Source organism: Pseudophryne corroboree (assembly GCF_028390025.1).
Source record: "Pseudophryne corroboree isolate aPseCor3 chromosome 3 unlocalized genomic scaffold, aPseCor3.hap2 SUPER_3_unloc_49, whole genome shotgun sequence".
NCBI classification, from domain to species: Eukaryota; Metazoa; Chordata; class Amphibia; order Anura; family Myobatrachidae; genus Pseudophryne; species Pseudophryne corroboree.
This window is the reverse complement of record NW_026967540.1, coordinates 113,079-136,760: the sequence shown is the minus strand read 5'-3', so window position 1 is coordinate 136,760 and position 23,682 is coordinate 113,079. Positions and strand designations below refer to the sequence as shown.

At 47.0% G+C, this 23,682-nt stretch overlaps 1 protein-coding gene across 1 annotated transcript in view; it reads left to right on the top strand.

Moving 5' to 3' along the window:
* Positions 1-19,690, top strand: part of LOC134984308 (oocyte zinc finger protein XlCOF7.1-like) — a 30,310-nt gene extending 10,620 nt beyond the window's left edge. Inside the window, exons 6-7 of the mRNA XM_063949922.1 lie at positions 17,368-17,544; positions 19,626-19,690. Of these exons, the coding sequence (XP_063805992.1) occupies positions 17,368-17,544; positions 19,626-19,690 (242 nt within the window). The remainder of the gene's footprint in view (positions 1-17,367; positions 17,545-19,625) is intronic.
* Positions 19,691-23,682: the final 3,992 nt, after the last annotated feature.

Here is a 23,682-nt window from a genome sequence, read left to right as displayed (position 1 = left end):
GGAGTCGTGTGGAGAGGCTGACTGGGGATCGGCAGGAGACACGGAGAGGAGCTGCTCTCCCAGCATCTGATGCGGTGCATACTATGGGGATTGGTGGCCTCAGCAGGGACGCGTCAGGTTAGTCAGCTCACCCACCCGCAGCCTGCCTTCTCCTACTGTCCGGCCGTTGAAGCCCTGAGTCGTGGCAGCGGGGAATGCATGGAGCACTTGCCTGTCATCACTCCAGCAGTGTCCCGGCATCTCCTCCTCTCCTCCTAACCCATGGTGCTACGGGGGAAATCTGGTGGAGCTGTGAATTATAGAGGACATACACGTGGGGTTGCTATGCAGCCAGATACGCTACCCTGTGCCACTGCATCCTAGTACCCTCTCCTCTCCTGCCTTATTACTGACCTGGTTCACCCACCATAGCCAGCCAGTTTCTTCTGATATGGGCTTCCCTGCCAGAAGTGGCCATCTTGAAAACTGGCAATATAAACACATGCCCTCCTGAAACCAGCCGCTTCTCTGGGAGCTACAGACACTGCCAGCCCATGATCAGTGCCCTTCACTACAGCCTCAGTGATTTCTGGCAGGGACTTCTGCCGCTGCGGCCCTACCTGGGCAGTAAGTGGTCGCCTGAACTGCTTTTATTATTATTATTGCCTGGCTTCCACTCCTGCTCTGTCGACTCCCTCTGGTGGCAGACTGTGCTGACTACATCCTCCGTACTGTTGGACTGCTGCTGGGTTTTTTCCCCTCCTGCTCCCCTCAATCCCAGCAAAATCCAATTAGAGCTCTTGGGGCATCAGTATAGCTACGGCGTAACAGTCCATGTGTCCAGGACAGTAGCAGGCTCCAGTTGCTGGCTCCTATAAATTACTTGACCGCTCATGGATGTCATCTTCTTGCTATTACCCATAAACAACTGACCTCAGAATGTTTCTGTAACCGATGGCCACTGGTGGTCTATGCTCACTGATGTCTCCCTATTTCCACACTTCAATACTTCTGCTATGTCACTACTGGTCTCCTGACCTTGTTCTCTTATCTCCGTAATGTTATGCTGAAGAATGGGCAGAACTGGAAAATTATCTCATAAGAAAGCTAAACCTCGTCCTCAACAGGAAACCTCTCAAACTGACTTGAGACCTTTTCTTCTTCCTAATCAACTAACATTGAGTCCCAGTCCTGATCATTTAGAATCTTCTCCCATCCCGTCTTCTCCAAGTCCTTCCATGATGGCTTAAACCCATTGTTTAAACTCGTTGTTTAAACCCAGGGCAAGCCAGGTGGGCTCTCTTCTTCTCTCGGTTCTCTTTCAAACTCTTTAACCGCCCAGGAACCTTAAATCGAAGAGCAGATGCATTTTCTCATTCTTTTCAAATGGATGATTCACTCAACTCCACTGAGAAACAATTTATTCTGAATCCATCTTCATTTGCTTCAACTCATACTGTTCCTCTACCTCCTCTGGGGAGAACTTTTGTAGCACCAAAATTTTGCAGGAAATTGCTTACGTTGGCTCATTCTTCATCTTTCATGGGTCATGCCGGTGGTCTTAAGACTCTCAAGTTAATTCAGCGATTCTGCTTGTGGCCTCATCTTAAAACGGATGTCTTTGAATTTGTAGCAGCCTGTTCCAAGTGTGTTCAACATAAAAGTCCACAAACATCTCCCTCGTGTCTTCTTCATCCACTTCCAACACCTCAAAAGCCTTGGACTCGCATCTCTATGGATTTCATAACCGATTTGCCAGTCTCCAGGGGGCACAACACCATTTGGGTCATTTGAGGAATGATTTTCGAAGATGGCTCACTTCATGCACCTCACCGGTCTTCCCTCTGCTCCTCAGCTATCCAAATTGTTTTTCTCATAGATTTTTAATTTGCATGGCCTTCCACAGGAAATAGTTTCTGATCAGGGTCCTCAATTCGTCACCAAGTTCTGGAAAGCTCTCAGCTCTGTCCTAGGAATCAAGATGAACTTCTCGTCAGCCTACCATCCCCAGACTGACGGACAGACTGAAAGAGTCGACCAAGATCTGGAAACTTTCTTACGGACGTTCATGTCCCCTGCTCAGGAAGACTGGATTGATTAACTCCCATTTGCTGAGTTTGCATACAATAACCTGTATCATTCATCTACCAATTCCACTCCTTTCTTAATTAACTATAGTTTTCATCCACGAGTTCCTTCCTTCTAATCTCTCCCACATTTTGAGGTTCCTGTTGCTGAATCCGCTCTTCGTCAGTTCACTAAGATTTGGAGACATATTCATAAGGCGCTACTTAAGACTTCCCAGAAATAAAAGACCTACGCTGATCGGAAACATAGGGCTGTTCCTAGTCTCAAAGTGGGAGATCGTATTTGGATATCCACCAGAAACTTCAGACTCAAAGTTCCTACCAAAAAGTTTGCTCCTAGATTTATTGGTCCGTATCCTATTAAAAGAGTGTTGAATCCTATTTCTTACAGGGTGAAACTGCCTCCCTATTTGAAAATTCCCAATGCCTTTCACATTTCTCTGCTAAAGCCTCTTGTACTAAATAATTTTCGGGCAGCTTTGCCTAAACCTCCGAAGGTTCAAGCTGCTCAAAATTAGGAATTGGTGGTTCATAAGTTTCTTGACTTCCGCAAGAGGTATGGTCATCTCCAGTATCTCATAGATTGTAGAGGATATGGTCCGGAGGAAAGATCTTGGGTGGCTGCAGAGGATGTTCATGCTCCAAGACTGAGTTGTGCCTTTCATGCCATGAATCCCACTAAGCAGCGTGGGTGTTCGGGGACAACCTTAAAAAGGGGGATACTGTCAGCATCCGGAGTCTTACCTCCGGCTCTGGTCCCTGTGGCCTTCCTCTTAGCTGACTATTGTCGCTGCGGTGGATAGGAGCTACAGCAGCAAGGTCCTCTGGTGCGGCTGCCAGGTGTCTGGAGGCCGAGGTCCGGGTCCAGGGTAGCGGAGCATGGCAGCTGGAGGTGTCTGTTTCCAAGTGTCCTGTTGCTGGAGTGCGGCGTCTGGGAGGCTGAGGCCAGAGGTAGTGGCTGTGTGCTGGTTCCACATGTGTCCTCTGTGCAGGTAGCCACCATGTTGGAGACCAATCCGTGACAATAGGTATCCAATCCGCATCCAGCCAATCCGGTACAGGCTTCCCTTATAAAAAGGGGTTGATGCTTAGCTATGTTGCCAGTACTTCAAGTTACTTGCTGTAAGGTGCCCTGCGCTCCCAGGTTAACCCCTGGTATCCTGGTTCTGTTGTAGCCGCCTGGTGGTCAGTTCTGTTATTGCAGTCCTTTGCTCCCAGTCCACCTGCTCTTGTGGTTTAACCACTGGGCCCTCTATCTGGTAGAGGTCTACGTTTGCTGATGGTGCTCACAGCGATCCTCTCTTCAGCATTGTTTACAAATCACAAGTCATCTCTTCATTCAGTTTTCTTCAGCATCGTTTACAAGTCACTAACCTTCCATCTTTCAGAATTCATTCAGACCTACCTCCTAGTCGTTGTGTATGATGAGGTCTCATTAAAACTGAATTCCTCTTTCTTCGGTGTATCATTCATGGTCATTGTCCTCATTCCCTACCCCTCTACATCTTTGGGCCTAAGACTTCAATCCATGAGTAAGAACTACATTCAGCCACCTCGTTTCCTTCCTTTGCCGATAGCTGCTCCCTCAGTCAATTATCAGTCGTCAGATCCCCAACTCAAGCCAAGCGTGACATGGAAGAAGGGGAATTCCTGGTTTCTCTGGCTATTAAGGATGCGTATCTTCACATCCCAATATGGCCGCCTCTTCAGGCTTACCTCAGTTTTGCACTACAGGACAGTCACTACCAGGTCCAGGCCTTGCCTTGCGGTCTCTCAATGGCACTGAGGTTGTTATCAGGGGTGATGGCAGAGATGTTGCTACAACTCCGCAAGCAGGAAGTGAACATCGTTCCATACTTGGACGATCTCCTCATAATGGCTATATTCAGAGCACAGTTGATGGAAAAGATCAGCCTTCAAACACAACTACTCACGGATCATGGGTGGATTCTCAATCTGCAGAAATCCCACCTAGAACCTACACAGAGGCTTCAGTTCCTGGTAATGATACTGGACACGGTGTCTCAGAAGGTGTTCCTTCCTATGGACAAGGCAAAGATAATTCAGACGATGGTATGTTCCATTTTGAAGCTGAACAAAATCTCGGTACATCTTTACATACGCTTACTGGGAAAGATGATGGCCTCCTATGACGCAATTCGATACAAAAGATTTCATGCATGACCATTCCAGCTGGATCTGCTAGACAAATGGTCTTGGTGACATCTGCACATGCGCCAGATGATATGCCTTTCACCAAACGCCAGGATTTCCCTCTTATGGTGGTTGCTGATCTCCCTCCTGGAGGGTCGACACTTCGGAATTCAGGATTGGATTCTGTTGACAACGGATGCAAGCCTCCATGGTTGGGGTTCGGTTCCAATGTAGGTGGTCTGATCAAGAGGCTTCCCTTCCGATAACTGTTTTGAAACTCAGGGCGATCTACAATGCCCTTCTGCTGAACTCTTTATATCCTTCAGTATCAGGCCATACAGGTATGGCCGGAAAATGCACCAACTGTGGTGTACATAAACCAACAAGGAGTTCCAAACAGCAGAGCTGCAATGAGGGAGGTGTCCCAGATACTCCTCTGGGTGGAGCGGAATCCCAAGGCCATTTCCGCCATATTAATTCCTGGAGTAGACAATTAGGGAGCAGACTTCCTAAGTAGACACAAGCTGCACCTGGGGGAATGGGGCCTCTACCAGCAAGTGTTTCAGCAGATATTTAATAGGTGGGGCTACCCGCAAATCGACTTGTTGGTTTCTCAGCTCACCAAGAAGCTTCTGCATTACTATTCTGGTACGAGGGATCCACAGGCTACAGCAATGGACACTTTGGCAACACCGTGGATTTACCGGTTGGTGTACTTGTTCCCTCCAGTTCCTCTAATTCCAAGAGTTCTCAATGGACTTAAAGGGACAGGGTTCAGGCAATTCTGATTGCCCCAGACTGGCCCCACAGGGCCTGGTATGTAGACATTCTAGCCTTATTACTCGTAGGCCCCTGGCCTCTGCCAATTCAGGATGATTGTCTTACACAAGGGCCATTTGTCTATCCAGACTTACCACGGCTACGTTTGATGCAATGGAAGTATATTGGGAGGACTTTTGCCAGAAAAGAGATTCCGGGCAAGGTTATCTCGACTATGCTGAAAGCCGGCCAGATGGTCGCATCGAAACATTACCATCGCATATGGAAGAAATGTGTCTCTTGGTGTGAGGGTCAACAGTATTCTGCTGTGGATTTTCATCTGAGACATTTCATGCACTTCCTGCAGGCTGTTGTGGATGTGGGCCTACGTTTAGGCTCCATAAAAGTCCAAATCTCAGCCTTGTCTTTTTCTTCCAGGTAACAATTGGCTGTTCTCCCAGTGGTCCAGATCTTAGGTGTCCTTCATATTCGACCACCCTTTGTGCCTCCCACAGCGCCGTGAGTCCTCAATTTGGTTCTGGCCTTTCTCCAATCAATTTGATTGAACCTTTCCACAAGGTGGACATGGAGTATTTGACATGGCAGGCTATCATGTTGTTGGCCTTGGCCTCAGTCAGGCGTGTTTTGGAATTAGGGGCCTTATCCTGTAAGAGTCCTTCTGTGGTGTTTCATGAGGACAGAGCGGTGCTTAAAACTCGCTAGACATTCTTGCCTAAGGTGGTGTCAGCATTTCATATCAATTGGCCGATGGTGGTTCTGGTTGTCACTGGCACGTCTGTTACACCAATATCCTTGGACGTGGTTCGGGCTTTGGAGATTTATGCCTGGAGGCCAGCTCGTCTCAGAAAATTAGACTCGCTTTTTGTTCTCTATAATTGTTCAAAGATTGGTTGTCCTGCTTCGAAGCAACAGGCTCACTCTTCGACGGCTTTGCTGCCGCCGAGGTCTGTTCAGGCCCACTCCACACGGTCAGTGGGTTCTTCCTAGGTGGCTGCCCGGGGTGTCTTGGCTTTGCAGTTATGTTGGACAGCTACTTGTTTGGGTTCGAACACGCTGTAAAGTTTTAAAGGTTCAACACCATGGCTACTGAGGACCTTCAGTTTGGTCAATCAGTTTTGATGGGGTCTCAGCACTCTCCGGTTTATAGTTTTGTATCTTCCCCATTGTACTAAGACCATCCCTGTATCCTCTTGGACATTAGAGAAAATAGGATTTTAATACCTACTGGTAAATCCTTTTCTCGTAGTCCATAGGGGATACTGGGCATCCGCCTCTGTGCTTTGATATTTTCCAGCAAGAGTTGTTCTTGTGTGTTGTAGTTTGGGTCTGCTTTTGCTGTCCCTATTTTCAAGTTGTGTTTAGTGTTGCTATCCTCTTGTTATGTTGTGTGCTGGTTCATTCTCTCACCACTTTCTTGTCTCTTTTCCTCCTTTCAAAGTATGTCCGTCTCCTCGGGCACCGTTTTCCTAGACTGAGTCTACAGAAGGGGCATAGAGGGGAGGAGCCAGCGCACTCTGAAGAAGTTTTAAAGTGCCAGGCTCCAATGGACCCCATCTATACCCCATGGTACTAAGACCATCCCAGTATTCCCTACAGACTACGAGAAAATGATTTTCCGGTAGGTATTAAAATCCTATGTTTTCAGAATAGCAGGGCCATCCTCGGTTGAAGGTATCACTGCGAAGGCGCCGTTTCACATTTGTATTGTACATTTCCTTAGGTGGAATAGACGTCTTTTACCCAGTATCACAGGAGAAATATCTGAAAATGTCTGCAGATTATCCAGCCAAGCAGTCTCTAGAATGCGATCTCTAATATGAAATAAGCTATTCCCACCTTCCCCTCTGGCGCCGGAGACAAAAAAGCTTTTTGAGCCGGGGGTGGGGGCGTTCAGCGGTACCTACACCCGACGTGGAGAGGGCTTCCCCACCTCTGCCCCCGCCCGCCTCCCTCCGCCTGTCCTTACTTCGCAACTCATCCTCATGCTGCCGAGAAGTGAGTAGCAGTGCAGGGAGGGCGGCCAATCGCCGTGCCATACATTGCTTCCTGGCATCGTCCGCGTCCGCTCTCCCTGACCTGCACCTGTGTCCTCCGTGCAGCCGGGATTGAGCCATACCCTCCTACACCGTGACCGCTGTGTGGGACGTTTAGGTTAGGTGTAGTCTGTGGTGGGGGGAGGGTTAGGCACACCTGGGGAGGTTTAGGCTGCTGGAAGGGGGCGGTTAGGGTTAGGGGTAAGCTGGGGGGGAGGGGGGACAATTAGGGTCAGGCTGCGGGAAAGATGTATTAGGGTTTGGGGGGGTTAGGGATCAGGGTTAGTTTACTTAATTAGTAAGTGTCAGGATTTTAATCTCTGGGATGCCGCTGTCGGTATTTTGGCATCCTAAGCACCAAGATATATGTATTCCATATTTTCTAAAATAAGAATTTACTCACCGGTAATTCTATTTCTCGTAGTCCGTAGTGGATGCTGGGAACTCCGTAAGGACCATGGGGAATAGCGGCTCCGAAGGAGGCTGGGCACTCTAGAAAGATCTTAGACTACCTGGTGTGCACTGGCTCCTCCCACTATGACCCTCCTCCAAGCCTCAGTTAGGACACCGTGCCCGGATGAGCGTACACAATAAGGAAGGATTTTGAATCCCGGGTAAGACTCATACCAGCCACACCAATCACACCGTATAACTCGTGATATGAAACCCAGTTAACAGTATGAAAACAACTGAGCCTCTCAACAGATGGCTCACCAATAACCCAATTTAGTTAACAATAACTATGTACAAGTATTGCAGATAAACCGCACTTGGGATGGGCGCCCAGCATCCACTACGGACTACGAGAAATAGAATTACCGGTGAGTAAATTCTTATTTTCTCTGACGTCCTAGTGGATGCTGGGAACTCCGTAAGGACCATGGGGATTATACCAAAGCTCCCAAACGGGCGGGAGAGTGTGGATGACTCTGCAACACCGAATGAGAGAACTCCCGGTCCTCCTCAGCCAGGGTATCAAATTTATAGAATTTTGCAAAACGTGTTTGCCCCTGACCAAGTAGCAGCTCGGCAAAGTTGTAAAGCCGAGACCCCTCGGGCAGCCGCCCAAGATGAGCCCACCTTCCTTGTGGAATGGGCATTGGCAGATTTTGGCTGTGGCAGGCCTGCCACAGAATGCGCAAGCTGAATTGTACTACAAATCCAACGAGCAGAAGCACCCAGCTTGTTGGGCGCATATAGCTTGTTGGGCGCATATAGGATAAACAACGAGTCAGATTTTCTGACTCCAGCCGTTCTGGAAACATATATTTTCAGGGCCCTGACCACGTCTAACAACTTGGAGTCCTCCAAGTCCCTAGTAGCCGCAGGCACTACAATAGCCTGATTCAGGTGAAACGCTGACACCACCTTAGGGAGAAACTGGGGACAAGTCCTCAATTTTGCCCTATCCATATGGAAAATCAGATAAGGGCTTTTACAAGACAAAGCCGCCAATTCTGATACTCGCCTGGCAGAAGCCAAGGCCAATAACATAACCACCTTCCACGTGAGAGATTTCAGATCCACGGTTTTTAGCGGTTCAAACCAATGTGATTTTAAGAAACTCAACACCACGTTGAGATCCCAAGGTGCCACAGGAGGCACAAACGGGGGCTGAATATGCAGCACTCCCTTTACAAATGTCTGAACTTCAGGTACTGAAGCTAGTTCTTTTTGAAAGAAAATCGACAGAGCCGAGATCTGTACCTTAATGGAACCTAATTTAAGGCCCATAGTCACTCCTGCTTGCAGGAAATGCAGAAATCGACCTAGTTGAAATTCCTCTGTTGGGGCCCTTTCGGCCTCACACCATGCAACATATTTCCGCCATATGCGGTGATAATGATTTGCTGTAATCTCTTTCCTGGCTTTAGTAAGCGTAGGAATGACTTCCTCCGGAATGCCCTTTTGCTTCAGGATCCGCGGTAAGTCTTGGAACAGACAGGGCCCCTGCTGCCGCAGGTCCTGTCTGAGTGGCAGAGGCCATGGGTCCTCTGATATAAATTCTTGAAGTTCTGGGTACCAAGCTTTTCTTGGCCAGTCCGGAACCACGAGTATCGTTCTTACTCCTCGCCTTCTTATTATTCTCAGTACCTTTGGTATGAGAGGCAGAGGGGAGAACACATAAACCGACTGGTACACCCACGGTGTTACCAGAGCGTCCACAGCTATCGCCTGAGGGTCCCTTGACCTGGTGCAATATCTTTTATAGCTTTTTGTTGAGGCGGGACGCCATCATGTCCACCTGTGGCCTTTCCCAATGGTGTACAATCCTTTGGAAGACTTCTGGAGGAAGTCCCCACTCTCCCGGGTGGAGGTCGTGTCTGTTGAGAAGATCTGCTTCCCAGTTGTCCACTCCGGGAATGAACACTGCTGACAGTGCTAACACATGATTTTCCACCTATCGGAGAATCCTTGTGGCTTCTGCCATCGCCATCCTGCTTCTTGTGCCGCCCTGTTGGTTTACATGGGCGACTGCCGTGATGTTGTCTGATTGGATCAGTACCGGCTGGTTTTGAAGCAGAGGCCTTGCCGGCCTCAGGGCATTGTAAATGGCCCTCAGGTCCAGAATATTTATGTGTAGGGAAATCACCTGACTTGACCAAAGTCCCTGGAAGTTTCTTCCCTGTGTGACTGCCCCCCAGCCTCAAAGGCTGGCAACCATGGTCACTAGGACCTAGTCCTGTATGCCGAACCTGCGGCCCTCTTGAAGATGGGCACTCTGCAGCCACCACAGTAGAGATACCATGGTCCTCGGAGACAGGGTTATCAGCCTATGCATCGGAAGATGCGATCCGGACCACTTGTCCAACAGGTCCCTCTGAAAAGTTCTTGTATGGAACCTGCCTAATGGGATTGCTTCGTAGGAAGCTACCATTTTTCCCAGGACTCGCGTGCAATGATGCACCGCTACCTGTTTTGGCTTCAGGAGGTCTCTGACTAGAGATGACAACTCCTTGGCTTTCTCCTCCGGGAGAAACACTTTCTGGTTTATGTCCAGAACCATTCCCAGGAACAGTAGACGTGTCATAGGAACCAGCTGTGACAATGGACTGTTTAGAATCCAACCGTGCTGTTGTAGCACTTTCCAAAATAGTGCTACCCCGACTACCAACTGCTCCTTGGACGTCGCCCTTATAAAGAGATTGTCCAAGTACGGGATAATTAAAACTCCCTTTTTACGAAGGAGTATCATCATTTTGTCCATTACCTTGATAAAACACCCTCGGTGCCATGTACAGTCCAAACAGCAGTGTCTGGACTTGGTAATGGTAATCCTGTACCACAAATCTGAGGTACTCCTGGCGAGGATGGTAAATGGGGACATGCAGGTAAGCATCCTTGATGTCCCGGGATACCATGTAATCCCCCTCGTCCAGGCTTGCAATAACCGCCCTGAGCGATTCCATCTTGAACTTGAATTTTTTATGTATGTGTTCAAGGATTTTAATATATATAAAATGGGTCACACCGAACCATGCGGTTTCGGTACCCCAAACCGTGTGGAATAGTAACCCCGTCCTTGTTGAAGTAGGGGCACCTTGAGTATTACCTGCCGGGAATACCGCTTATTAATTGCCTCTAGCACAGCCTCCCTGCCTGAGTAAGTTGTCAGCAAGGCATATTTTAGGAAACGGCTGGGGGGAGACATCTCGAATTCCAGCTTGTACCCCTGAAATACTACTTGAAAGAAACAGGGATCCACCTGTGAGCGAGCCCACTAATTGCTGAAATTTTTGAGACGGCCGCCCACCGTACCTGGCTACACCTGTGGAGCACCCGCGTCAAGCTGTGGACTCACAGGAAGCGGGGGAAGAATTTTGATTCTGGGAACAGGCTGACTGGTGCAGCTTTTTCCCTCTTCCCTTGTCTCTGTACAGAAAGGAAGCGCCATTTGACCCGCTTGCTTTTCTGAAGCCGAAAGGACTGTACCTTTGTCTGTGAGGAAACCTGAGGTAAAAATATTTGTTCCCAGCAGTTGCTGTGGATATGAGGTCCCAGAGACCATCCCCAAATAATTCCTCACCCTTATAAGGCAGAATCTGTATGCGCTTTTTAAGTCAGCATCACCTGTCCAGTGACAGGTCTCTAATACCCTCCTGACAGAATGGACATTACATTTATTTTGGATGCCAGCCGGCAAAATATCCCTCTGTGCATCCCTCATATATAAGACAACGTCTTTAATATGTTCTCCTATTAGCAAACTAGTATGTTTGACAGGGTCACCGACCACGCTGCAGCAGCACGATCTGCAGGTTTCAGTCTAGTACCTGAGTGTGTAAATACAGACTTCAGGATAGCCTCCTGCTTTTTATCAACAGGTACCTTCAAAGTGGCCGTTCCTAAAACGGCAGTGCCACCTTTTTTGACAACCGTGTGAGCGCCTTATCCCCCCTAGGGGATATCTCCCAGCGTAACTTATCCTCCTGGCGGGAAAGGGTACGCCATCAGTAACTTTTATAAATTACCAGTTTCTTAACGGGGGAACCCACGCTTTTCACACACTTCATTTATTTATCTGATGGTGGAACAAAACACTTCCTGTTTTTTCTCCCCAAACCTAAAACCCATTTTTAGAGGTGCTTGGGTTAATGTCAGAAATGTATAACACATTTTTTATTGCCGGGATCAAGTCACGGATGTTCCTAGTGGATAGTGTCTCAACCTTGTCGACACTGGAGTCAAACTCCGTGTCGACATCTGTGTCTGCCATCTGAGAGAGCGGGCGTTTTTGAGCCCCTGATGGCCTTTGAGACGCCTGGGCAGGCGCGGGCTGAGAAGCCGGCTGTCCCATAGCTGTTACGTCATCCACCCTTTTATGTAAGGAGTTGACACTGTCGGTTAATACCTTCCACCTATCCATCCACTCTGGTGTCGGCCCCACAGGGGGCGACATCACATATATCGGCCTCTGCTCCGCACCACATAAGCCTCCTCATCAAACATGTCGACACAGCCGTACCGACACACCACAGACACACAGGGAATGCTCTAAACGAGGACAGGACCCACAAAAGCCCTTTGGGGGGACAGAGTGAGAGTATGCCAGCACACGTTATGTCCCCTATAGCTGCTGTTTTTATATATAATGTATACTGCGCCTAATTTTAGTGCCCCCCCCCCCTCTCTTTTTTAACCCTTTTCTGTAGTGTAGACTGCAGGGGAGAGCCAGGGAGCTTCCCTCCAACGGAGCTGTGAGGGAAAAATGGCGCCAGTGTGCTGAGGAGATAGGCTCCGCCCCTTTTTCGCAGCCTTTTCTCCCGCTTTTTATGGAATTCTGGCAGGGGTATTTACCTCATATATAGCCCCTGGGACTATATATTGAGGTATTTTAGCCAGCCAAGGTGTTTTTATTGCTGCCTCAGGGCGCCCCCCCCCAGCGCCCTGCACCCCCAGTGACCGCAGTGTGAAGTGTGTGAGAGGAGCAATGGCGCACAGCTGCAGTGCTGTGCGCTACCTTGGTGAAGACAGAGTCTTCATGCCGCCGATTTTCCGGACCATCTTCTTGCTTCTGGCTCTGTAAGGGGGACGGCGGCGCGGCTCCGGGACCGAACATCAAGGCTGGGCCTGCGGTCGATCCCTCTGGAGCTAATGGTGTCCAGTAGCCTAAGAAGCCCAATCCGGCTGCAAGCAGGCGAGTTCGCTTCTTCTCCCCTTAGTCCCTCGCTGCAGTGAGCCTGTTGCCAGCAGGTCTCACTGAAAATAAAAAAATCTAAGACTATTACTTTCTAAGAGCTCAGGAGAGCCCCTAGTGTGCATCCAACCTCGGCCGGGCACGAAATCTGAGGCTTGGAGGGGGGTCATGGTGGGAGGAGCCAGTGCACACCAGGTAGTCTAAGATCTTTCTAGAGTGCCCAGCCTCCTTCGGAGCCCGCTATTCCCCATGGTCCTTACGGAGTTCCCAGCATCCACTAGGACGTCAGAGAAATATATATATATATATATATATATATTACAATCAGCCCGGCACTCCGGTTTAGATGTTGATTGGCCCCGGTGCCCTCAGTGAGGAAGATAGTATATTGAATTGATACTGCGGCACTCGGAGTCGTTTAAAACGAGCCAAGTATAGTCAAAAAAAAGTCAAGGTGTGACAAAGGGGTTAGACACCCCAAAACATTGGACTGTGTGATGTACATTTTTTTGACTACACTTTGCTCGTTTTAAACGACTCCGAGTGCCGCAGTATCAATTCTGTTCTATATATATATATATATATATATATATATAGTTCCAATATGACCAGCACTCCAAACAACTTGTTAAATACCTGGGTGCCCTCCCACGGTCCAAACAGAGCAGATACAAAGAGCAAGTTCAGGCGGCACTCCACGGATTTTCAAAACCAAATTAAACAGCTACACAGGCTTGATTGTCAACGTTTCAGGTGCTGTTTAATATATATTTACCTGACGAAAGGTGTGATTAAACAGCACCTGAAACGTTGACAATCAAGCCTGTGTAGCTGTCTAATTTGGTTTTGAAAATCCGTGGAGTGCCGCCTGAACTTGCTCTTTATATATATATATATATATATATATATATATTACAGTGCCTGAAGTGGGCCGGTATACTATGGTATGGTATACCGGCACTTCTTCGAGCACTGTCCCCCGCCGCAGCAAGCTGACCGCGGCGCTACTATTTCAAATCTGCCGCAGACCGGCAGCCAATCAGTAGCAGCAGCTCCTGATTGGCTGCCGGTCCGCGACAGATTTGAAATAGTACAGTGCCCGGCACCCGTCCCTGAGCCCTGACAAGTGCGGCTGCAAGGTTCGGCTCCCGCATGCAGCATGATTACGCCAAGGCTCCGGCTCCTGCCCCCCTGACAGCTCTGCTGCCCGGCTTTCTCTTTCTTTGATAACAACTCCGGTGGCTGGCTCCCGCTCCACAGCACAGCTGCCTGGCTTCCGTATGCTGACACCCCCGGCTACCCGGCAACTGGTGAGTAGAGGGGAACTGATGGAGGAGAGTGTCAGGGTAGGGACAGTGTATGTGTGTAAATGTGGCTGTGTGTGTAAATATATATATGCGTGTGTGTATACTGTATGTGGCTGTGAGTATGTAGATATGTGGCTATGTGTGTGGCATAATGTGAATTTTGGCTCATACCGTGTGTTCTAATGTGAATTTCGGCTCATTCCGTGTGCTATAATATGAATTTCGGTTCATACCGTGTGCTATAATGTGATTTTCGGCTCATACCATGTGCTATAATGTGAATTTCGGCTCATACAGTGTGCTATAATGTGATTTTCGTCTCATACCATGTGCTATAATGTGAATTTCGGCTCATACTGTGTGCTATAATGTGAATTTCGGCTCATACAGTGTGCTATAATGTGATTTTCGGCTCATACCATGTGCTATAATGTGAATTTCGGCTCATACAGTGTGCTATAATGTGATTTTCGGCTCATACCATGTGCTATAATGTGAATTTCGGCTCATACCGTGTGCTATAATGTGATTTTCGGCTCATACCATGTGCTATAATGTGAATTTCGGCTCATACCATGTGCTATAATGTGATTTTCGGCTCATACCATGTGCTATAATGTGATTTTCGGCTCATACCATGTGCTATAATGTGAATTTCGGCTCATACCATGTGCTATAATGTGATTTTCGGCTCATACCATGTGCTATAATGTGATTTTCGGCTCATACCATGTGCTATAATGTGATTTTCGGCTCATACCATGTGCTATAATGTGAATTTCGGCTCATACCGTGTGCTATAATGTGATTTTCGGCTCATACCATGTGCTATAATGTGATTTTCGGCTCATACCATGTGCTATAATGTGAATTTCGGCTCATACCATGTGCTATAATGTGATTTTCGGCTCATACCGTGTACTATAATGTGATTTTTGGCTCATACCATGTGCTATAATGTGATTTTTGGCTCATACTGTGTGGTATAATGTGATTTTTGGCTCAAAGTGTGTGGTATAATGTGAAAAGGGCACCAGTACTAGAAAGTATAAGGGATCCTACTATTGTGGTGCAAAATGTGTATAAGGGGTAGTAAACTACACTGAAGTGGCCACACACCCTTTTTCAAAGAAGCGCCCTTTTCCATACCTCCACTTCAAAATTTCCACTTCGACCACACACACACGTTTTAAATGTATCCATGTTTGGCCAGAGGTGACTTAATTAGCTCCTTAGTCAATTTGATTTAACCATCTGTGCCGAGCCATGGATATATCTAAATCCTGGACTGTTGCTTGAGAACCATGTTTGAGAACCTCTGCCTTAACACAAACTGCTAAAACAACCCTAATATCCTATCCCTAAATTTTACCTGCGGGCTCAGTATTTTGGCAGAGGGGGAGGGGGCTGCAGACTATTTGCCTAGGGTGCTGAGAAACCTTGCACCGGCCCTGATGAGCACACACATAAAGGAATGCTACCTTACCAATGCTTCCAGGAGTAACGTTAGGAGACATTTCTCTGATCCATCAGCTCATATGACTGATGTTATTGTTCATCTAGAATCTCCAATTCATATGATATGTTCCCCATCCATTGTTTTACATTGGTGCTGACATAGGACTTGGTGAGTGACTACATTTCCATTTATACTTCATGGTTAGTTACCAGTACAAGAGAGAGTGAGATATCGAAGTCTTATTATAACATAGTAACATAGTATCTGAGGTTGAAAAAAGACAATTGTCCATTGAGTTCAACCTATTTGTGATTTGACTAAAATTTCTGACTGATGCTGCTGTCAGCCATTGCATTTTATCCCTATTTATAGTAACTATAATGCATGACAATGCACCATACCCCTGGATATCCTTATCCATTAGGAATTTATCTAACCCATTCTTAAAGGTGTTGACAGATTCCGCCATTACAACTCCCTCGGGCAGGGAATTCCAAACACGTATTGTCCTTACCGTGAAAAAGCCTTTACGCCGTATTGTGCGGAATCTCCTCTCCTCTAACCTGAGCGAGTGTCCACGAGTCCTCTGTGTTGATCTAACCAAAAACAGGTCCCGCGCAAGCTCTGTGTATTGTCCCCGTATATATTTGTAGATGTTGATCATATCCCCTCTTAGTCTCCGCTTTTCCAATGTAAACATGTCTAGTCTTTCAAGCCTTTCCTTGTATTCCATCGTCTCCATGCCCATAATTAGTTTGGTCGCCCTCCTCTGTACCTTTTCAAGCTCCAGGATATCCTTTTTGTAGTACGGTGCCCAGAATTGTACACAGTATTCAAGGTGTGACCTCACTAGTGATTTATATAACGGGAGTATAATACTCTCGTCCCTAGCATCAATACCCCGTTTTATGCATGCTAATATCTTATTAGCCTTCTTTGCTGCAGTCCTACTTTGGGTACTACTGCTTCGTTTGCTATCTATGAGGACACCTAAGTCCTTTTCCAGTACAGAATCCCCTAATTTTACCCCATTTAGTAGGTAGGTGTAATTTTTGTTCTTGTTACCACAGTGCATTACCTTACACTTGTCTGTGTAGAAGCGCATTCTCCATTTGGCTGCCCATGCTTCTAATTTAACTAAGTCATTCTGAAGAGACTCGGCATTCTCCTCTGTATTTAGCCTTACACAATTTGGTATCATCTGCAAAAAATTGACACCATGCTCTCTAGACCTTCTGTTAGGTCGTTAATGAAAATATTGAACAATAGCGGTCCTAATACTGAGCCTTGCGGCATACCACTTAGCACTTAAGTCCAAGTTGAAAAAGATCCATTAACCACAACGCGCTGCTTCCTATTATCTAACCAGTTTTTGACCCAAGTTAATATTGTGCTTCCTAGCCTTGATTCTTGTAGCTTGTAGATAAGTCTCATGTGTGGTACAGTATTGAACGCTTTGGCAAAGTCTAAAAAGATTACATCCACGTCTTTACCCTGATCTAGGTTTGCGCTTACTGTTTTAATATTACATTTATTATTGTGAGTGTTCTCAGGAGGGTGGACACAATGATAGTCTGAGACACAATATTATAAAGCCTTCATTAAAAGTTATGTTTTATTATACATACGTTTACAATTAAGTTTCCCAGAGAGTCGTCTTCTCCTATTGTTTACAAGATTAATATTGTTACAGAAAATTTCACATTTCCATAATGTATTTTATTTCCAGCAGATGGACACACAAGCAGGAATATCTCAGAAGGACATCTAATGTTATCCCTGGATTGTGAAATAAAAGATGACGCCAGTAGACAGGATTCTCCAGGAGCTAACCCCATTACCCCAATTATACATCCAGCTCTATCAGCTGATCCCTCTGATCCTGGGAAATGTTCTCCTGATCACTCTGATATTGGTGCATCTGTTACAGCTCTGAAAGTAGATACAGTGTTTCCATGTTCTATAGATGCCAAATGTTTTACACAGAACACAAAACCTATTAACCCGCACACAGTTAAGGCAGGTGAAAGGCCACTTATATGTTCTGAGTGTGGGAAATGTTTTACATACAAATCAGATCTTGTTATACATCAGAGAAGTCACACAGGTGAGAAACCATTTCCATGTTCTGAGTGTGGAAAATGTTTTTCAAACAAATCAGATCTTGTTAAACATCAGAGAAGTCACACAGGTGAGAAGCCATTTCCATGTTCTGAGTGTGGGAAATGTTTTACACGGAAATCATATCTTGTTACACATCAGCAAACTCACACAGGTGAGAAGCCATTTCTATGCTCTGAGTGTGGGAAATGTTTTGCAAACAAATCAAATCTTGTTATACATCACAGAAGTCACACAGGTGAGAAGCTGTTTTCTTGCTCTGAGTGTGGGAAATGTTTTACACAAAAACCACATCTTGTTATACATCACAGAAGTCACACTGGTGAGAACCCATTTCCATGTTCTGATTGTGGGAAATGTTTTACACAGAAATCATATCTTGTTACACATCAGCGAACTCACACAGGTGAAAACCCATTTCCATGTTCTGAGTGTGGGAAAGGTTTTGCACACAAATCACATCTTGTTAAACATCACAGAAGTCACACAGGTGAGAAGCCATTTTCTTGCTCTGAGTGTGGGAAATGTTATACACAAAAATCACATCTTGTTAGACATCAGCGAACTCACACAGATGAGAAGCCATTTCTATACTCTGAGAAATAAATCATCTCATATTGCACACAATAGACATCACTCAGGTGAGGAACCATTTTAATCTTCTGGAGTATACTCATCATTGCCATGCGTTGTTCTTTAAGTTTCTTATCCTATCTCCTATGCTTTTTGCAATATACATGCTACCACTGGGGGAAATAATCAGATGTCATGCCCTAATCTGCCACTGCTATACAGACACCTGTCTTTTGCTCCAGGTACTGAAAACCCAGTACCAATACTTAATGGTTGTCTAGCTGAGCTCCAGGTGTGGGTGATGTCAGTTGGCTGTGACTCAGTCCTGGTGAAACAGGTCCATATGGTAGAAGCTCACCAACAAAGGGCAGGGCTATAGCTCAGCTTTGCCTACCAACCAGACTTACGCTTGGGGGTTCAGAGTTACAAAATGCTGATCCTGTGCGGAATCTTGGTGTCCTGGATGGTGGAGTGACACTTAGACATCGGTATCTGCCACAATCAGATCCTCATCTGAGGAACATAGCCAGACTCCAGCACTTATTTCCCTCAGAAGACCTACCTACAGTCATACATGTACTTGTATCATCACACATAGACTACTGCAATGTCCTCTACCTGGGTCTCCCAGCAAAAGAATTGCACCGCTAGTAGCTTGTACAGAATGCAGCAGCCAGGCTGTTACCTAACCAGCCTGTTCCTGCCACATAACACCCATTCTCTGCTCCCTTCACCGGCTGCCTGTAAGATGGTTACTCTTACATAATCTCACTGACTCTCCCAACCCTACATGACCAGGGTCCATGGTACCAGAAGCAGCTTCTGCCTCCTTACTGCCCTGCTTGCTTACTTCAATCTGCAGATGAAGGACTGTTACCAGTAGTACCAAAAATCCCCAAGCACTGCTGAGATGTCAGGTGTGAGACATGATGGTGGCACTAGTGCTGTAGTGGGGGCTGCCGGAGGCACTGTCTGTGGGTAATATTGTCCCCAAGCAGCGCTGAGGTGTCAGAGGGGGAGACAGGGCGGGTGCAGTTGTCGGGGGGGAGACAGGGCAATGGCAGTAGTGGGGGAGGACAAGGAAGGTGGCAGTAGTGGGGGGAGACAGGGCGGTGGCAGTAGTTTGAGGGAGACAGGGCGGAGGGCCGCAGTGCAGTACCGGGGGCTACTGGAGGCAGTAAAGAGGTGTATAGGTCACTCACAGAACCAGTTGATAATTAGACTTAATGATGATTGTGCTTCCGTATTTCCAATGAATCCCTTGTATGTGTTACTGTTATTTGCTGTGTCAGCCTTTATGTGTGTTCTGTGTAATAATCCTGAAAGTAGTGCTGCTACCGATCTCATATCATTTGTAGTAACTTGGAAAAGATGAGATATGAGGTGCACTCTGGAAGCTTATAGGGGGTTAATCAGAGATTATTAAAGATACGTTTAAAACCAAAAGATTTCCGTTGAGTCTTTTTATGTGTATGTGTATTATCTTATTTCCAGATAATTGTCGCTATGGTGACAGAAACAATTTCCTGTTAATGTGTGACTCGTATTATTACTGTTAATGGTTGATCCTGCCAGTAGCGTATGCTTGTCTCAAAGATTAAGCCATGAGCTTGGAAATGTTAAGGTGGGCTCGGAAATGTTATCCTTTTCCTCGCAGCCCCAGTTGCTGGAGAAAATGAAGGAGGAGCTGTTGACGGGTCACGTTCCACTTGAGTTGACAATTTTCTCACCAGCAGGTCTTTCCACCTCTGCAGACTTGTGTCCGGAAAGAGAGATACAACGTAGGCTTTACACCTAGTAACGAGCATGTGGCCAAAATGTAGTGCTCTGATTTCAACAGATTGACCACCATTGAATCCCGGCAAAGCGAATGAAGGGCTCCATCCACAAGTATTTCCAGGGAAGACGTTAAGTCCGAGGGACTATGCGCAGGCCCAAATGATAATTGTTATATGATCCTTCTATGTATGAACCAACCGATAGAGGGAACAATCCGAAAGTGTTAATACCAAAGATTAGCTAACCTGGTTGGAGGTGCGCCATTAAGCAAATTGCAATGACTGGTTAGGGGGTTTAGAAAAAACACTAGTGAACTTATATCTAAAGAAGCCTTAATGTGTGGTGCACTCTTTTTCTGATGCATCCACTATCGGTGGATTTTTCCCATTTCTTCTTATCCTCAGGAGGAGAACACTGGAAAGAAAAGGAGTGTCTCTTTGTTGGTGCACTTTAGAAAATAAGAATTTACTTACTGATAATTCTATTTCTCGTAGTCCGTAGTGGATGCTGGGACTCCGTAAGGACCATGGGGAATAGCGGCTCCGCAGGAGACTGGGCACAAAGTAAAAGCTTTAGGACTAGCTGGTGTGCACTGGCTCCTCCCCCTATGACCCTCCTCCAAGCCTCAGGATACTGTGCCCGGACGAGCGTACATAATAAAGGAAGGATTTTGAATCCCGGGTAAGACTCATACCAGCCACACCAATCACACTGTACAACCTGTGATCTGAACCCAGTTAACAGTATGATAACCTTAAGAGCCTCTAAAAAGATGGCTCACAACAATAAACAACCCGATTTTTTTGTAACAATAACTATATACAAGTATTGCAGACAATCCGCACTAGGGATGGGCGCCCAGCATCCACTACGGACTACGAGAAATAGAATTATCGGTAAGTAAATTCTTATTTTCTCTGACGTCCTAAGTGGATGCTGGGACTCCGTAAGGACCATGGGGATTATACCAAAGCTCCCAAACGGGCTGGAGAGTGCGGATGACTCTGCAGCACCGAATGAGAGAACTCCAGGTCCTCCTCAGCCAGGGTATCGAATTTGTAAAATTTAGCAAACGTGTTTGCCCCTGACCAAGTAGCTGCTCGGCAAAGTTGTAAAGCCGAGACCCCTCGGGCAGCCGCCCAAGATGAGCCCACTTTCCTTGTGGAATGGGCTTTAACAGAGTTTGGCTGTGGCAGTCCTGCCACAGAATGTGCAAGCTGAATTGTACTACAAATCCAACGAGCAATCGTCTGCTTAGAAGCAGGAGCACCCAGCTTGTTGGGTGCATACAGGATAAACAGCGAGTCAGATTTTCTGACTCCAGCCGTCCTGGAAACATATATTTTCAGGGCCCTGACTACGTCCAGTAACTTGGAGTCCTCCAAGTCCCTAGTAGCCGCAGGTACCACAATAGGTTGGTTCATGTGAAAACCTGAAACCACCTTAGGGAGAAATTGAGGACGAGTCCTCAATTCTGCCCTGTCTGAATGAAAAATTAAGTAAGGGCTTTTATATGATAAAGCCGCCAATTCTGAGACACGCCTGGCTGAAGCCAGGGCTAACAGCATGACCACTTTCAATGTGAGATATTTCAAGTCCACAGTGGTGAGTGGTTCAAACCAATGTGATTTTAGGAACCCCAAAACTACATTGAGATCCCAAGGTGCCACTGGTGGCACAAAAGGAGGCTGTATATGCAGTACCCCCTTGACGAACGTCTGAACTTCAGGCACTGAAGCCAGTTCTTTCTGGAAGAAGATCGACAGGGCCGAAATTTGAACCTTAATGGATCCTAATTTTAGGCCCATAGACAGTCCTGCTTGCAGGAAATTTAAGAAACGACCCAGTTGAAATTCCTCTGTGGGGGCCTTCTTGGCATCACACCACGCAACATATTTTCGCCAAATGCGGTGATAATGTTTTGCGGTTACATCCTTCCTGGCTTTGATCAGGGTAGGGATGACTTCATCTGGAATGCCTTTTTCCATCAGGATCCGGCGTTCAACCGCCATGCCGTCAAACGCAGCCGCGGTAAGTCTTGGAACAGACAAGGTCCCTGCTGGAGCAGGTCCTTTCTTAGAGGTAGAGGCCACGGATCCTCCGTGCGCATCTCTTGCAGTTCCGGGTACCAAGTTCTTCTTGGCCAATCCGGAGCTACGAGTATAGTTCTTACTCCTCTCTTTCTTATGATTCTCAGTACTTTTGGTATGAGAGGCAGAGGAGGGAACACATACACCGACTGGGACACCCACGGTGTTACCAGAGCGTCCACCGCTATTGCCTGAGGGTCCCTTGACCTTGCGCAATATCTGTCCAGTTTTTTGTTGAGACGGGACGCCATCATGTCTACCTTTGGTTTTTCCCAACGGTTTACAATCAGTTGGAAGACTTCTGGGTGAAGTCCCCACTCCCCCGGGTGGAGGTCGTGTCTGCTGAGGAAGTCTGCTTCCCAGTTGTCCACTCCCGGAATGAACACTGCTGACAGTGCTACCACATGATTTTCCGCCCAGCGGAGAATCCTTGCAGCTTCTGCCATTGCCCTCCTGCTTCTTGTGCCGCCCTGTCTGTTGACGTGGGCGACTGCCGTGATGTTGTCCGATTGGATCAATAACGACTGACCCTGAAGCAGAGGCCTTGCTTGACTTAGGGCATTGTAAATGGCCCTTAGTTCCAGAATATTTATGTGAAGAGACGTTTCCATGCTTGACCACAAGCCCTGGAAGTTTCTTCCCTGTGTGACTGCTCCCCAGCCTCTCAGGCTGGCATCCGTGGTCACCAGCATCCAATCCTGAATGCCGAATCTGCGGCCCTCTAGAAGATGAGCACTCTGTAACCACCACAGAAGAGACACCCTTGTCCTTGGAGATAGGGTAATCCGCTGATGCATCTGAAGATGCGATCCGGACCATTTGTCCAGCAGATCCCACTGAAACGTTCTTGCATGGAATCTTCCGAATGGAATCGCTTCGTAAGAAGCCACCATTTTTCCCAGGACTCTCGTGCATTGATGCACTGACACTTGGCCTGGTTTTAGGAGGTTCCTGACCAGCTCGGATAACTCCCTGGCCTTCTCCTCCGGGAGAAACACCTTTTTCTGGACTGTGTCCAGAATCATCCCCAGGAACAGTAGACGTGTTGTTGGAATCAGCTGTGATTTTGGGATATTTAGAATCCACCCGTGCTGACGTAACACTACCTGAGACAGTGCTACTCCGACCTCTAACTGTTCCCTGGACCTTGCCCTTATCAGGAGATCGTCCAAGTAAGGGATAATTAAGACGCCTTTTCTTCGAAGAAGAATCATCATTTCGGCCATTACCTTGGTAAAGACCCGGGGTGCTGTGGACAATCCAAACGGCAGCGTCTGAAACTGATAATGACAGTTTTGTACCACAAACCTGAGGTACCCTTGGTGAGAAGGGAAGATTGGGACATGGAGATAAGCATCTTTGATGTCCAGAGATACCATATAGTCCCCTTCTTCCAGATTCGCTATCACCGCTCTGAGTGATTCCATCTTGAACTTGAACCTTTTTATGTAAGTGTTCAAGGATTTTAGATTTAAAATTGGTCTCACCGAGCCGTCCGGCTTCGGTACCACAAACAGCGTGGAATAATACCGCTTTCCCTGTTGTAGGAGGGGTACCTTGATTATCACCTGCTGGGAATACAGCTTGTGAATAGCTTCCAATACTGCCTCCCTGTCGGAGGGAGACGTTGGTAGAGCAGACTTCAGGAATCTTCGAGGGGGAGACGTCTCGAATTCCAATTT